This window comes from Leptidea sinapis, chromosome 17 (assembly GCF_905404315.1).
Source record: "Leptidea sinapis chromosome 17, ilLepSina1.1, whole genome shotgun sequence".
Classification (NCBI taxonomy): Eukaryota; Metazoa; Arthropoda; class Insecta; order Lepidoptera; family Pieridae; genus Leptidea; species Leptidea sinapis.
This window is the reverse complement of record NC_066281.1, coordinates 5,713,138-5,730,402: the sequence shown is the minus strand read 5'-3', so window position 1 is coordinate 5,730,402 and position 17,265 is coordinate 5,713,138. Positions and strand designations below refer to the sequence as shown.

Here is a 17,265-nt window from a genome sequence, read left to right as displayed (position 1 = left end):
TCTCGTGTTCCATTTTGCATATTTACACTACTAAATCTATCCTTTATGTTCTATGTTGTGACAAAATTAAATAACTAATTCTACGCGCAATTTCTACATGGTAAAAAATTGCAATACCTACATTAAAAAGTAGAGTTAGTTATTTAATTGCGTCATAACAAAATGAATTTTATAATTTCGAGCTCATTTTCGGGGCCAATCTCCAGATGGCGGTAGTTTTTAAATAGACAGCTCATAATGCGTAGAGGGGGCTCTCTTTTCCCTATATATTATTATACTCTTTGGTCCTATGCTACCGTGTCCCCGTGGATACGGCAAGACAGCTGTCAGACAAAAAAACACCAGAGGTTTTTTTACCGGGTGTATTATTAATTGCTCTTGGTTCTAAGAGCCATAAAGCGCAAAACTTTGAAGACAAAATATATTCGTATTTATTTGGCTTTAGCTGGCGGCGGTCATTTTTGTTTAGCGTACAACGGGAACATTATTTATTGAAATGTTTTTAGAAAAAAAAAATTTTGACATAAATCATAAGATACAACGTGTCCATTATAGTAAAAATAATACAAAGAATTTAATCGCAATGTCTTTATTTAAACTCGTTTAGCAAAATAGTCAATTTCTCGTACAACTCTGGAAGAGCGGCGTCATTCACAGCACGAATCTATTATAAATCATGATTTTGGTTTACCATAACCAAGCTTTGTTATCTAGCAACCTGTAACATAAACCGCATAATGATACCTCGACTACTATAAACACAAGTGGGTATCAACTATCACGTTTCAAGTGGCCGCGTCGGGTTCGGCGCCAAAACAGCTCAGCAAGTGGCTAAGAGGACATTCTAGAATCGATTAGAGAGTTTTTTTTCGTACTGTGTCTTGTGAGTGTTATTTCAATGAGTGTGTGTACCAACCATTGCGAGGTCTGTTGTACTATGTCCGCAGCAAGGTGTTCCACGTGCGGTCGGTGACGCAGGGCGACGTGATCCGCGCGGACGCCAAGGACATCCCACGGATCTTCCAGCTGCTGTACGCGGGCGAGGGAGAGGCGCGGCTGGAGCAGCCCGCCGACGGCGCAGAGAGCGCCGGTACACTAGCTCATTTACTTTATTTATTTAATAGGAACACACGACAGAATTATAACAAATACATTATAAACAAAAAAACTATTAGCTGAATACAAGACCGGCTGCAACTCCACGAGGTTTTATTATTTAACAGCCGTTTTGAATAATCTATGTATCCTTATATTTTACCAGTGAGAGGATCCTTTGCACAAGATGCCGGCTACATTATGGGTACCACAACGGCGCCTATTTCTGTCGTGAAGTTACATTACTATGTGTAAACATTATTTTGTTTCGGTCTGAAGGGCGCCGTAGCTAGTGAAATTACTGGGCAAATGAGACTTGACAACTTGTCTCAAGGTGATGAGTGCATTTTTAGTGCCGCTCAGAATTTTTGGGTTTTTCAAGAATCCTGAGTAGCACTGCATTGTATTGGGCAAAGCGTATCAGTTAGAATCAGCTGAACATTCTACCCGTCTCGTCCCTTATGTTCATAAAAATAAAAAAAATCCTTAGTTTAACTTATGTTATTTAACTACTGATGTACACAAATCTATCCTTTTACGCATGCTTACATTTCACGAATCTGTTGACATAAATCATTGTAAACGAAAGTAATAAAATACCTATTCGTGTAGTTTTCTTTAGAAGAACCAATGAGTAATCTTCAGCAAGATAGCAATTGTGATGTCAACAGTAATGACGTCACACCTTTTAAAAACAATACAGAGGTTCTTTCCTCGTCATATATAAAAATATGTCGATACAAAACAAATATTAAAAATAAAAATAATTATGAGTCCCAAATGAAAATAAAAACTATCCTATCTCTCAAGTTGGACTAAACTGCACTCCATGATACTTCATGGAATCCCCATTAAAATCCATTCATTAGTTTAGGAGATCACTGAAATCAAACATCAGTACACTGGAATTATACATATTAAGATAGGTAAATACTCAATATTTCTGTACCTTTTTCAGCTTAATAGAACCAAGGCATGTGTGATTTGGCATAGTTCAAGTTTATTATTATATTATGAGTAAAGCCTCCAAAGTTTGTACATTTGAGAAGAAATATGTGTCCTTCTCATAATGAGTATCATAAATTCCATATTTTTTATTGTTATTTAAAAATTATGATATTCACGTGATTTAGAATTTTTGTTCTATTACGCCATAGAGGAATGACTTGTTACGTGCGTACATAAGTTTTTTTTTGTTTTGTCAGGTAATACGGTCCAGCACAAGGGCCACGACCTGGTCAGCATCACGTACCACATCCCCACCGCGTGTGAGGTGTGCACCAGACCGCTGTGGCACATGTTCCGGCCGCCGCACGCCCTGGAGTGCCGGCGTGAGTACAGCATCACACCACGAACAGGAATCACTGGAGCGTTGCTATCCGGAAACCACGCATTTATTCGACAGTTTGATTATACGTGGAAGAAAGTTCAAAACACCAGTGGGAGGCTCCTTTGGATACCGGCTAGTTTTAGGGTACCACAACGGCGCTTTCTTATGCCGTGAAACAGTTATGTGTTAGGCATTATTGTGTTTCGGTCTGAAAAATTACTGGGAAAATTAGACTTAACATCTTATTACTCAAGGTAACGAGTGCAATTATTGTAGTTCTGCTCAGAATTTTTGGAATTTTGGCGTATCAAAAAGGTAAAAAAAGACTAACAATATTTTTAATTTCTAAAACACTCAAAGGTTTACTTCTGCAATTACAAAGGATTCTTTAGAACTTTGGGGTGCAACTCCTAGCCAATGTAGGTCAAAAATTAGCTTAACGCTATATGCTAGATACTTAAAAGCAATGCCGTACACTTAAGTCAAAAAAGTAAATGTAATTTTTTACGTAAAAACTATTTATTAAATATAGTTGAGGCTTCATTCCACACTTCCGAAGCGGTAGTAGTGTTCAGTATATTAGAAATGACATAGAAAATAATTCTAAAGCAAAAAAAAGAGAAAATAAATGTCTTTTATGCCTTTTCACTACGTACATCACCCTTCCATCTTTTAAACTGTGTTCTTTATTTTTTCGTTTAGTGCTACCCACTCTGTAACTCGTTTTGTCCATTTTTCCCTTTATCTGTAAGGATCAGCGCCGGATTAGCCATATAGCAACTGTAGCAAATGCTACACTTATTAAGTATTCACTAAAACTTAATAAGGTATTGAATTTCTTGATGTGACAAAAACGTGAAACGTTACCACTTTTCCTACTGAGACAACCCACGTCAGACACTCGGTAACTGACTATTTCCAATATATATACCAAGGGCCCATTGAAAGAATTTGCCACGGGCCCCGCGTAAGCTTAATCCGTTACTGCTAAGGATGTGTCCTATTCATTCCCATCTTGCTAAAATGAATGGCATTTCTAAACGTGTTTTTGCTCTTTAGTTCTTCTTGTTTTATTTTGTCCTTTAATCGAATACCTAACACTTCTTTCTATACTGTTTTGATACCTTCCTCAAAGGGCGTGCCAATATTTGATCGTGCACGACGAAGTCTGCCACTTCTTTGTTATTTATTTATTCAGGAACAAAACAGTCTTTTACAACAGTAAGGTTTCAAATATACATAAACTAGAAGACAAAACAATTCCATAAATTAAATACTAATATGTTTACATAATAATATGTTAATCATATAATAATGTGTTTACATAGTGCGTGTGGTGTCGCACCAGAATAGCACTAACCCATCTCCTCCCGTGGGTGTCGTAAGAGGCGAATAAGGGATACAAACAACGGAGGATGGGCAGCAGCATCCTTCGTCCAGAGCCCACCACTTACTGCGATCGCCAACCGCCTGCCAAGCGTGGCGATTACGGCAAAAAAAGTCCTCCAAAAATATGATAGACACAATAAGGCCCCGGCCCCCAGTCCCCGGCGGCCCCGCTCGTGGTTACCACGGTAGCAACCACATAAGCGACGGGGCAGGGGGTGCTAAGAATCCCCGGGTGTGGCATCGCTACCACAAACGAAGATCATGGGCCCTAGCAACATACAATATCCAGACACTGCGGACCCACGAGAAGTTAGAGGAACTGGAGGAAGCTGTGAGCAGATTACAGTCCGAAGAGAGGGTGTGGACTCGATAATCATAATTCCGGACACATGCTCTACTTCCGCGAGGGTGACCAACTGTCTCAGGGTGGTGTCGGGTTCCTCGTTCATAAGTCTCTCGTCAACAACGTAACTGAGGTGGGGAGCGTGTCGACTAGGGTAGCGTACCTAATTACTCATAATTACTGAACGGTATTCGTTGAAGGTCATTCAGTTTTACGCTCCGACTTCGACACACTCAGACGACGAGGTGGAGGCCATGGATGAGGACATCTCAACAGCCATTCACACTCCGAAGACCCACTTCAACGTTGTCATGGGAGACTTCAATGCAAAACTGGGCAAACGTAGCGGCGATGAGTTGAGAGTTGGGAAATTTGGTTATGGAAATCAGAACGCCCGAGGACAGATGCTGGCTGACTGCATGGAGAAGGAGGATCTCTATATGATGAACTCATTCTTCATGAAGCTAGAACAACGCAAATGGACTTGGATCAGCCCCGACGGTGCCACAAAAAATGAAATCGACTTCATTATGTCGAACAAAAGACATATATTCAATGATGTCTCCGTGATCAACTCAGTAAAAACTGGGAGTGATCACCGCATAGTAAGATGCAAATTGAATATCAATCCAAAACTGAAGCGGTCTCGACTGGTGAAGTCTACGCTCCGACCCGCACCCATCCAGATCCAAAACCCCGAAAACTTTCAACTCGAATTGCAAAACTGCTTCGAATCCCTCGGTGACTGCGTAGACGTGGACGAGTATAACAACAGATTCGTGGCAACTGTCCAAACGGCTGGGTCGTAGTTCTTCAAGTCCAGCCATTCAAAAAGAACCGGAAAAATCTCAGACTATACCCTCAAATTGATGGATGTAAGACGCCAAATGACACTTCAGTCCCCGGACGATGCTTCCCAGTATAGGCAGCTTAATAGACAGATCTCCAAGTCATTGACTCGCGATATACGCCGCCACAATACAGAATGTGTGAGGGCGGCCATAGAGCGTAACGAAGGCTCAAAAGTATTCGCACGAGATTTGTCTTTCGGGCAGAGCCAACTGACAAAGCTAAAGACCGGTGACGGCAGGGTCGTTTCGTCTATACCCGAACTTTTGAGGGAAGTCGAGAAGTTCTACAGACAGTTATACACGACCGCACGGGCATCTGTTACCAACAAGGCCCAAGAGCCAAATAACCCGACACTATACCGAAGATATCCTAGACGCCAGCCTGTTCGAGATTAGTATGGCCCTTAAAAAGCTTAAAAACAACAAGGCGCCGGGTGATGATGGAATTACAGCTGAGCTTCTGAGAGCTGGTGGTACCCCTGTACTTAAGACCCTCCAGAAACTATTCAATTCCGTCATCCTCGAGGGCAAAACGCCGCAAGCATGGCACAGAAGTATAGTGGTGCTGTTCTTCAAAAAGGGCGATAAAATGCTTTTGAAGAACTATAGGCCCATACCACTTCTGAGCCATGTATATAAGCTGTTTTCTAGGGTTATCACGAATCGTCTCGTGCGCAGGCTCGACGACTTCCAGCCTCCTGAACAAGCCGGATTCCGAAAAGGCTTTAGTACCATAGACCACAAACATACGCTTTGGCAGGTTATACAGAAGACAGAGGTTGCTTGAGATGCTTGGCGTTCGTGGACTGTGAGAAAGCCATTGATTCGATCGAGACCTGTGAGGTGCTTCAGTCGCTTCAGAGGTGCTACATTGATTACCGATATATCGAAGCGTTGAAGTTTTTGTATAGAAACGCCACCATGTCAGTCCGTCTCCGTGATCAGATCTCGAAGCCTATCCGACTGCAGTGGGGAGTCAGACAAGGCGATGGATGTCTTATCGCCCAATCTGTTAACCGCTGCGTTGGAAGATATCTTTAAGCTTCTGGACTGGAACGGACTGGGCATCAACATCAACGGCGAATACATCACTCATCTTCGATTCGCAGACGATATCGTAATCATGGCAGAGACCATGGAAGACTTAAGCCATATGCTCGATGGCCTCAATACAGCTTCCCAAGGAGTAGGGCTCAAAATGAACATGGACAAGACGAGGATCATGTGAAATGTCCATGTCGCACCTACTCCCATAACAATTGGAAACTGTACTCTCAAAATTGTTGACGAGTACGTCTACCTCGGACAAACAATCCAGTTAGGCAGGTTTCCAGAAGGAGGTCACTCGTCGAATTCAACTCTGATGGGCAGCGTTCGGGAAGCTCCGTAAAATCTTCTCGTCTCAAATACCGCAGTGTCTGAAGACGAAGGTTTTCAACCAGTGTGTGTTGCCAGTAGATGACTTACGGTACACAGACGTGGTCGCTAACTATGGGCCTTATAAGAAAGCTCATGGTCGCTCAAAGGGCAATGGAGAGGGCTATGCTCGGAATTTCCCTGCGAGATCGAATCAGAAATGAGGAGATCCGTAGGAGAACCAAAGTAACCGACATAGTACAAACGATTGCGAAACTGAAGTGGCAGTGGGCAGGGCACATAGTTCGACGGACAGATGACCGTTGGGGCAGTAAAGTCCTCGAATGACGACCACGTACTGGAAGACGCAGTGTTGGCAGGCCCCCCACAAGATGGACCGACGATCTGTTCAAGATCGCCGGAATACGTTGGATGACGGCAGCGCAAGACCGATCGTCGTGGAATGGCCGGCTGATGATGATGTTTACAATGGACAATAATGAAAAAAACACAACTAAGATATTTTAAACCACGAGTGAAAATTTCAAAATTACAATAAAAAAACGAGAATTGAAGCAGTTGTAAGAGTATAGTTAAGACCAGCGGGCCTACCATGAACTCTTATTGCGATTCAATTGACAACCTAAAATGAACTGCTTTGCTATTTCGTACCACGACGTGATTAGAGCTATCTACTTTAGTTCGTTCCAGCCTGGCGCAACTCCCTAATAAACTTGAAACTGTATGACACTGTACTTGCATTGTACTAAAAAAAATTGGCGGCAAACGCTGTCTCGCTCTAACATATATTCGACTCTTGTTTGAACCTAGTCTTTAAATTCTCTTTAGTTCGTTCATTCATTCGTACCATGAGGTAATATTTCCACCTAAACTAGATACCTTATGTGTCAAAGTGAGCGAGTTGAAAAAAGTTGTTACTTCCTTAGAGGAAAGTGAATCGTGTTGTTTATAACTTTTAAAAATGGTGAAAACATACAGAAAAGGAAAATTTTATTGATGAAAGATGAGATTAGAATATTTTATTGGACTTTTTTGTAAAACAAAATACTGAAATTAAATACCAAAAATGAAAATACTAAAGACGAGGCAGTAAGGGCCCTATAGTCTGTTCGCAAGAACGAATTAAAAAAAATGTACTCTGTGGTCCTGTCAAATCAAACATCAATGGAGGTGCGTTCAGAACTCGTTATTTTTACGAAAACACCTAAGCAAACATTTTATTTGTAATTCATAGAACTATATTTATTTATATTACTATTATTTAATAAGTCCAAAAAGGGCTTAATGGTTTATAATTTGACGCTATAAAGCGCAATTTTAAAATGTATTTTAGTATTTTCTATGCAAAAATCATATCATTTTAGGTTTCGAAACGCAACGCATATGGTTCGAGTAAGAGAGATAAACTTATGCAACGACTTTAGAGCGTCATCCTTTTCTCACACCGCGGACCACAGATAAATTTATTTGTTCATTCTTCATAAAGGCATAAAAGGCATTTATTTTCTCAAAATTGATTCCTTTAGAATTCTTTTTGATGTCATTTCAAATAACTACTAGATACTACTACCGCTTCGGAAACAAATGGCGCTCTGAGAGAGAAGAAGCGGCGCAAGAAACTCTCCCATCATTCTTTTTTTGCGCTCTTATCAATCAAAATATACAATATTGTACAGTCATGCCTATCGCTATAAAATAATCACAATCTAGTCCCAGGCTGTCCGATCATTTACATATTCAGCAGTGGAGTAATAGGATTTACGACAGAGCCATTTTTTTATAAAACATTTAAATTTATTTATAGATAATGCCTGAACAGTGGCTCGGACTTTATTATAGAAGTGTATACATTTGCTCTTAAAGCTATTATGTATCCTATGAAGCCTACTAGAATTAGTTACAAGCAATCCCTTATTTCTAGTGTTATAATAATGAAAATCACTATTAAGAGCAAAAAGGTGACGATTTTTGTGAACGTATATTAAATTTTCATGAATGTACTGACAATGAACAGTCATAATATTTATTTATTTATATTTTTCTTTGAGAGACTGTCTATAACCAAGCTGATATATAGCACGAACAGCTCTCTTTTGCAGAGCAAACACTATATCAATGTCAGCAGCATGACCCAAAGTAAAATACCGTACGTCATGATGCTGTGAAAGTAACTGAAGTACACTAATCTAGCGGTCGCAACATTCGTGTACTCTCTAATCTTTCTAACTGCATATGCCGCAGAGCTGAGTCTATCTGCTAGATGGGCAATGTGTGGACCCCACTGAAGCTTTGTATCTAACGTGATACCCAAGAAGACCGTAGTGAAAATATAAGTGAAGTACCATCAGCAAACAATACAATCTCATGGCTTTGATCGTTAATATATATAAGAAACAAGAAAGGACCGAGAATAGAACCCTGTGGAACACCTATTTCCACAAGTTTACCCGAAGACCGTTTGACATTTACGACGTCTATCTGAACTCTTTCGCTTAGATATGATTTTAACAGATTTAGGGCTCTATTTTTCACACCATAATGCTTTAGTTTTAGGAGTAAAGTTTCATGGTGGACGCAGTCAAATGCTGTGGACAAATCACAAAATATGCCCAATGCATCCGTGACTCTTCCCAGGCGTCAAAGATGTGCTCAATGAGTCTAGTACCCGCATTAATTGTTGATAACTAGTGAAACCAAATTGATTTTTGTTCATTAATTTACAAAAATGCATCTGTAGCTGTTGAAGCAAAAGTTTTTCAAAAATTTTTACTAAAAACAGGCAGCACAGAAATAGGTCTGAAATTAGCAGGGTCAAAAGAACTGCCCGATTTAAACAAAGGTGTAATTGCTGTATTTCATGAGGTCAGGGAACACATCCTCATCTATGCATTCATTAAATATTATTGCTAATTCAGCGATCTAAACGCCATTTCACTTCGTATTCAACTACACACGCACACGCCAAGGTGACTTTATGGTACGAATTTTAGTGATTCAGTTTAGGTACCTAAAGTGAACTACATTGGAATCGCATCGCTTATTAAAAGTTGATGGTAGGCCCTCAGGACTCAACAACAATGATATTTTTTATTTAAAGTTAACAATTTTTTTATGTTGAGTTTTATAGTATTTGTATATTTAATAAAATATAATTATTTTCAGTTAGATGTTAATTGTAAAAACTACACGAGCGCCTCACAAATGTATTTCCTGCATAATTGGTTGTTATAAATTTGATTGGAATTAAAAAGGATGCTGAGTCAAGCTTACCGTTAATAATTTTAAATAGAAAAATTTGATTGATATAGTTTCTTCTGTTAATTAGTGGGGATATTCCTTGACTTTGTGAAGTAGTGGCATAATCGATAAAAATATGCCCAGTCCGGTATTCCAATGATTATAGGAACTTATTTTGTATACCTTCAATACGAGCAATACGAACCTCGTCCTGAGGGTTCCAAATAACTCTATATAATGAACAATGACGGCATAGGACAGTCCGGGAGAATTGGCTGTGTTAACATTTTTTTTTAAATTGAGAAACATTTTTAATTTTTAATATTTTTTATTATCAAGTATAGTGCTATCGAATAAAAATATAAGAAATGTGCAAATGGGTGTCCAGGATGTCGCATGAAGATCCACGCCGAGCACGTGACGGACGGGGAAGGCGTCGCCGCTTGCAAGCTGCACGCCGACCGCGCGAGGGAGCTGCTCCTCCTGGCGGGGGGAGCGCAGGAGCAGCGGCGCTGGGTGGCGCGTCTGGCCCGCCGGGTGCAGCGCTACGGGTACCGCGCGGCGCAGGCGCACGACCACAACAAACTGTCGCCCAGGTGAGTGTGTGTGTGTACAGTATGTGAGCAGGTGTGAGGGGCCGTCTGGCCCGCCGGGTGCAGCGCTACGGGTACCGCGCGGCGCAGGCGCACGACCACAACAAACTGTCGCCCAGGTGAGTGTGTGTGTGTACAGTATGTGAGCAGGTGTGAGGGGCCGTCTGGCCCGCCGGGTGCAGCGCTACGGGTACCGCGCGGCGCAGGCGCACGACCACAACAAACTGTCGCCCAGGTGAGTGTGTGTGTGTACAGTATGTGAGCAGGTGTGAGGGGCCGTCTGGCCCGCCGGGTGCAGCGCTACGGGTACCGCGCGGCGCAGGCGCACGACCACAACAAACTGTCGCCCAGGTGAGTGTGTGTGTGTACAGTATGTGAGCAGGTGTGAGGGGCCGTCTGGCCCGCCGGGTGCAGCGCTACGGGTACCGCGCGGCGCAGGCGCACGACCACAACAAACTGTCGCCCAGGTGAGTGTGTGTGTGTACAGTATGTGAGCAGGTGTGAGGGGCCGTCTGGCCCGCCGGGTGCAGCGCTACGGGTACCGCGCGGCGCAGGCGCACGACCACAACAAACTGTCGCCCAGGTGAGTGTGTGTGTGTACAGTATGTGAGCAGGTGTGAGGGGCCGTCTGGCCCGCCGGGTGCAGCGCTACGGGTACCGCGCGGCGCAGGCGCACGACCACAACAAACTGTCGCCCAGGTGAGTGTGTGTGTGTACAGTATGTGAGCAGGTGTGAGGGGCCGTCTGGCCCGCCGGGTGCAGCGCTACGGGTACCGCGCGGCGCAGGCGCACGACCACAACAAACTGTCGCCCAGGTGAGTGTGTGTGTGTACAGTATGTGAGCAGGTGTGAGGGGCCGTCTGGCCCGCCGGGTGCAGCGCTACGGGTACCGCGCGGCGCAGGCGCACGACCACAACAAACTGTCGCCCAGGTGAGTGTGTGTGTGTACAGTATGTGAGCAGGTGTGAGGGGCCGTCTGGCCCGCCGGGTGCAGCGCTACGGGTACCGCGCGGCGCAGGCGCACGACCACAACAAACTGTCGCCCAGGTGAGTGTGTGTGTGTACAGTATGTGAGCAGGTGTGAGGGGCCGTCTGGCCCGCCGGGTGCAGCGCTACGGGTACCGCGCGGCGCAGGCGCACGACCACAACAAACTGTCGCCCAGGTGAGTGTGTGTGTGTACAGTATGTGAGCAGGTGTGAGGGGCCGTCTGGCCCGCCGGGTGCAGCGCTACGGGTACCGCGCGGCGCAGGCGCACGACCACAACAAACTGTCGCCCAGGTGAGTGTGTGTGTGTACAGTATGTGAGCAGGTGTGAGGGGCCGTCTGGCCCGCCGGGTGCAGCGCTACGGGTACCGCGCGGCGCAGGCGCACGACCACAACAAACTGTCGCCCAGGTGAGTGTGTGTGTGTACAGTATGTGAGCAGGTGTGAGGGGCCGTCTGGCCCGCCGGGTGCAGCGCTACGGGTACCGCGCGGCGCAGGCGCACGACCACAACAAACTGTCGCCCAGGTGAGTGTGTGTGTGTACAGTATGTGAGCAGGTGTGAGGGGCCGTCTGGCCCGCCGGGTGCAGCGCTACGGGTACCGCGCGGCGCAGGCGCACGACCACAACAAACTGTCGCCCAGGTGAGTGTGTGTGTGTACAGTATGTGAGCAGGTGTGAGGGGCCGTCTGGCCCGCCGGGTGCAGCGCTACGGGTACCGCGCGGCGCAGGCGCACGACCACAACAAACTGTCGCCCAGGTGAGTGTGTGTGTGTACAGTATGTGAGCAGGTGTGAGGGGCCGTCTGGCCCGCCGGGTGCAGCGCTACGGGTACCGCGCGGCGCAGGCGCACGACCACAACAAACTGTCGCCCAGGTGAGTGTGTGTGTGTACAGTATGTGAGCAGGTGTGAGGGGCCGTCTGGCCCGCCGGGTGCAGCGCTACGGGTACCGCGCGGCGCAGGCGCACGACCACAACAAACTGTCGCCCAGGTGAGTGTGTGTGTGTACAGTATGTGAGCAGGTGTGAGGGGCCGTCTGGCCCGCCGGGTGCAGCGCTACGGGTACCGCGCGGCGCAGGCGCACGACCACAACAAACTGTCGCCCAGGTGAGTGTGTGTGTGTACAGTATGTGAGCAGGTGTGAGGGGCCGTCTGGCCCGCCGGGTGCAGCGCTACGGGTACCGCGCGGCGCAGGCGCACGACCACAACAAACTGTCGCCCAGGTGAGTGTGTGTGTGTACAGTATGTGAGCAGGTGTGAGGGGCCGTCTGGCCCGCCGGGTGCAGCGCTACGGGTACCGCGCGGCGCAGGCGCACGACCACAACAAACTGTCGCCCAGGTGAGTGTGTGTGTGTACAGTATGTGAGCAGGTGTGAGGGGCCGTCTGGCCCGCCGGGTGCAGCGCTACGGGTACCGCGCGGCGCAGGCGCACGACCACAACAAACTGTCGCCCAGGTGAGTGTGTGTGTGTACAGTATGTGAGCAGGTGTGAGGGGCCGTCTGGCCCGCCGGGTGCAGCGCTACGGGTACCGCGCGGCGCAGGCGCACGACCACAACAAACTGTCGCCCAGGTATTGTCAGATCAATAGGCTGTATGTAAAGGCGGAAAACATCGAATTCTTGCCACTCCGTAAGCTATATCATATTAAAAATAAATAACTTGCGTGTGATTATATCACAGTTTTCACAAAGTTTACATTGGTGCAGCGAAGAGATCTACTTAATTAGTTTCATATATTTCCAACGAAATTACCGAAATAAAAAAAGATTTGTAACAACAACATTTCGAGGTTAGTGATTTTATAAACACTTAAGATTTCAGAATATTGATTGTCATTATTAAATTGTCAATGTTAGCAATGACAAGCTTAAGTCACAGATAAACTTGTATACATAGACGACATTAGCTATCGCTGTGTTGCCACTACAAATAACACCTGACGATCATAGAGGGAGTGTTCAGTCTACGCTAAGGAAAAATAAAAGCGTTTGAATTTTTAACGTCGCTGTATATGGACGAACAATTTCAACAACTTTTTGATTAATTAAAAAATAAAATGAAAATTCAACCCACTATAACGAATAAAATGATGTTCACCTTGGACGAAAAATTGAAACCACTAATAGAAGAAAATAAATATAGAAAAATTAGAGGACGAAATTGAGCATTTGAAATAAGGATACAAAAAGAAAAATTTTGTAGTATTTGGCCCAAAAGAAAAAGAAATTTTCACCTATGAGCTCGTCAAAAAATTGAAGTCGACCATTCAGAGCGACATAAATAATGCCTACCGCATAGAAAAAATACAAAAAATGGCAAACCAAGACCAACTCTTCTGTCATTAGTAAGTGAATGAAAGAAAACCTAAATAATGAAAAATAAGAAGAAGTTTAAGGAAATATATATAGTGAAGGTTTATTCAAAAGAAGTGTTGCAAAAGAGAAAGGAACTACAGCCAAGACTAAAACAAGAAAGGGACAAAGGAAACATAGCATATTTAAAATACGATTAACTTATCGTAAAAGAAAATATTTCAAGTATGGATAAAAGAAAACGGGAGGCATCTACTTGGCCAAAGACTGAGCCTGGAAAACAACAATCCGTTTCAACAAAATGCTCGAATGTCCTAGATAGCATGATGAAGGGTAGATGTTACTCTCTTCCGAAGATCAAATCATCAGATAACTAATAGCAACTACCTACCGGAAATCAGATAATGGAAATAGACACACAAACAGAAAGTACATTAAAAAAACAAAATCTTCCCCCAAGCCGACTGGTCCTCGTGGGGGAAAAAGACCGAGACCCTCTAAAGACAAGTAAGTTCACAGAGACAAAAAATAAAACAAGAAACAACCTGTTTATTGCAACATTAAATGTAAGATCCCTAAGAACGCCAGAAAACCTTATAGAATTAGAAGAAGTAACAAAATATTTGAAAAGGGACATCATAGGTTTAAGCGAAATTAGAAGATTAGGTGAAAAGATTATGGTGACTATATTTACATCATAAAGGAGAAACTGCAGGATTGCATGGAGTAGGATTTTTAGTTAAAAAGAAACTTGCAAGAAGCATAGAATAAATAAAAGGTGTTACGTAGCGAATTGCTATCTTAAATATAAAATTATCACTACATAATGATAAAGATAAAGACCATAATACAGGCCTATTCACCAACCGAGTCATGCAGAAAAGATGATGTCACAAAGATTGATATATTTTATAAAGATACATAAGATGTCTTAGAAACTTTACATAAGAATATTATTTTAATGGGAGACTTTAATGGACAAATTGGACAGAGACATTTAGGAGAGCAATATACAATATGAGAACACGTGATGGGTGGTAGAGGTGCTATATCTTGCACATATATAAGAAAGAAAAGAAGATACCAGAAAGGAGAAACAAGCTTAATATGCACGGGTAACGCCATAACCTTCTTAAAATTTTAAATAATCTATTAGCTCAAGGCATTAATACAGAAGATAAATATGATCATTTGGTAAAATTAATTAAAACTGAAACTTTAAAAAACAAATAAAGAAAAAAGGACAGTAATTGCGGATAAAACAAAAGAATTGTTTGGTGAAAGGAAAACCTTATTAGTAAACAAGAAAGACAATAAGATAAAAATAACTGAGTTGATCAAACAGATTGATGAGAGCATACGAAAAGATAGAAAGGTGAGAAGAGAAACAACCTTAACAAAATATCTTGAAAATAATGGTGGAGTAAAGAAGGCTTTTAAAGAACTGAATAATAAAAAGGATTGGATGTCAAGTTTAAAAAAAATGAACGGAAATCTTACTAGCAAGAGACCCGATATTCAAAGGATCGCTACGGATTACTACCGGAAACTTTATAGCAGCAACCAAAATGCAAAACGTGATCGTTCCTTAGAAGACTTTACAATCACAGAACCAGTGCCTAGCATTCTTCACAAAGAAGTAACAAATGCTATTAAAACCCAGAAGTTAGAAAAAGCTCCTGGGCCAGATGAAATTACTAATGAGCTCCTTAAAACCATATCACCAGTTATTACACCACACCTGACAGATATTTTTAACAATATAATGGAAACTGAAATGATACCGGCCGATTGGATGATATCTACAATAATTTTGTTGTATAAAAAAGGAGACAACGAAGATATTGGGAAGTACCGTCCGATAAGCCTAATGTATGTAATTTTAGAAGAAAATAAACCTAAAGGACAAGCAGGCTTCCGGAGTAATTTTTCAACTGCAGATCATATACTACGTGTAAGGTAAAGACAGGTTTTACAAAAATATAATGAGTATAACATAATATATTTCATAGGATTTATCGATTTCAATAAAGCGTTTGATTCTCTGGAACATGATTACATTTGGGATGCACTGCGAAAACAGGGAGTAAATAACAAGTACATTCGTCTTCTCCAAAGTGTATATTAGAACAGTACTGCACAGGTCAAACTGGAGACAGCTGGAGAAGAGTTCTGAATCGAGAGAGGTGCCCGTCAAGGCGTTCCTATTTCTCCTAAGCTCTTCACAGCAGTCCTAGAGATGATTTTGAGGAACCTAGAGTGGGAACGTTTTGGCCTAATTATAAACGTCGAAAAATTTAACCATTTACGATTTGCAGATGACATTATTCTATTTTCGGAGAGCGAAAACCACCTAGAGTAAATGTTGCAACAACTTGCAACCAAAATTGATAGAGCCGGCTTGCAAATAAATGCATCCATAACGAAAATCATGACCAACTCATCCAGCACAAGTGGTTCGCTAGTAGTTGGGACAGTTAAGGCGAGGACAGTTAATAACCCCTGAAAATAACATGAAGAAAGAAATAGACGCATATGTAATACATGGAAAAGATACTGGTCTTTGAGTGAAATCATGAAAAACCCCGAAATATCTAAAGGAATAAAAAGAAAAGTCTATAACACGGGTATACTCCCATGTCTCTTATATGGATGTAAAACTTCGGCTCCAACAGACCATCACTCAGAAAAAGTTCCAAAACTCCATAGAAAGGAGCGTAATTGGAGTTAGAAGACGAGAAAGTAAAGTTAGAAAACATTAAGCGTTAGACAAAATTCAAAAACGCACACAATCAAAAGTGGAAATGGACTGGACACATTCTGAGGGAAAATAAAAAGAAATGGACAAAAACCGTTACAGAATGATATCCAAGAGAAGGGAAACGAATGAAAGGTAGACAGATTAGAAGGTGGGAGGACGATTTTAAAAGGACTGGATGAGAGTACCTCGAAACCGAATACAGTGGAAGTCCTTAGAAGAGGCCTTTGTCGAGAGACAAATTACTAGTTAAGCTAATCTAAGTTTTATTTCTAAGAAAAATTAAGTCACTAGTAATAATAAAGACTATTTTATTTTTATTTATTTTACTAATAATAATGTCTTGTTATAAATATATTAAATTATAATAATTTATATAACTTCAAATTTTAATTTGCGCTTGTATTAATTGCTGTTTAAGTTAGATAGTGGACCTCCAGTTTCCTCACTGGGGAAAGCATACATGTCGTTGTCGATGGTTATTGCTCGAACCCGAAGCCTGTGAACGCTGGAGTTCCCCAAGGCTGTGTGCTATCTCCTACACTGTTTCTTCTGCATATCAATGATATGATGGACACCTCCAACATACAACGATGGCTGAATCACTTGGCTTTGCGTAGAGACGTGCGTCGCTTCATTGGGTGTCTTCTACCGCATTTATCACGGGGAGTGTTCGGAAGAGCTGTTTCACTTGATTCCTGCCTCCGAATTCCACATACACTCCACAAAGCTGTGTAATGAGCTTCCCTGTGCGGTATTGCCGGGACAATAAGACATGGATACCATTAAAAAGAGCGCGTACACCTTACTCGCTTTTTTTGATATTTTATGGAAAAAAACAACCCATGGGGTGTTTGGAGTTAAATAGCTGAAAGTTTTCGACGTTAATAAGTGATTATAAAATCTATTTTACACAAAAAATTTTGTGTTTCAGTGTAGTACGCAAGCTGTATTTCTTAGTTGGTAAAGCATTTTTTTTCGAGTTGAGTCAGTAT

At 42.7% G+C, this 17,265-nt stretch overlaps 1 protein-coding gene across 1 annotated transcript in view; it reads left to right on the top strand.

Annotated features, from left to right (window-relative positions):
• LOC126969200 (rho-associated protein kinase 2) overlaps nucleotides 1-17,265 on the top strand; it is a 53,232-nt gene that overhangs the window by 28,891 nt on the left and 7,076 nt on the right. Inside the window, exons 10-12 of the mRNA XM_050814518.1 lie at nucleotides 948-1,090; nucleotides 2,301-2,426; nucleotides 10,011-10,218. Coding sequence (XP_050670475.1) covers nucleotides 948-1,090; nucleotides 2,301-2,426; nucleotides 10,011-10,218 — 477 coding nt within the window. The remainder of the gene's footprint in view (nucleotides 1-947; nucleotides 1,091-2,300; nucleotides 2,427-10,010; nucleotides 10,219-17,265) is intronic.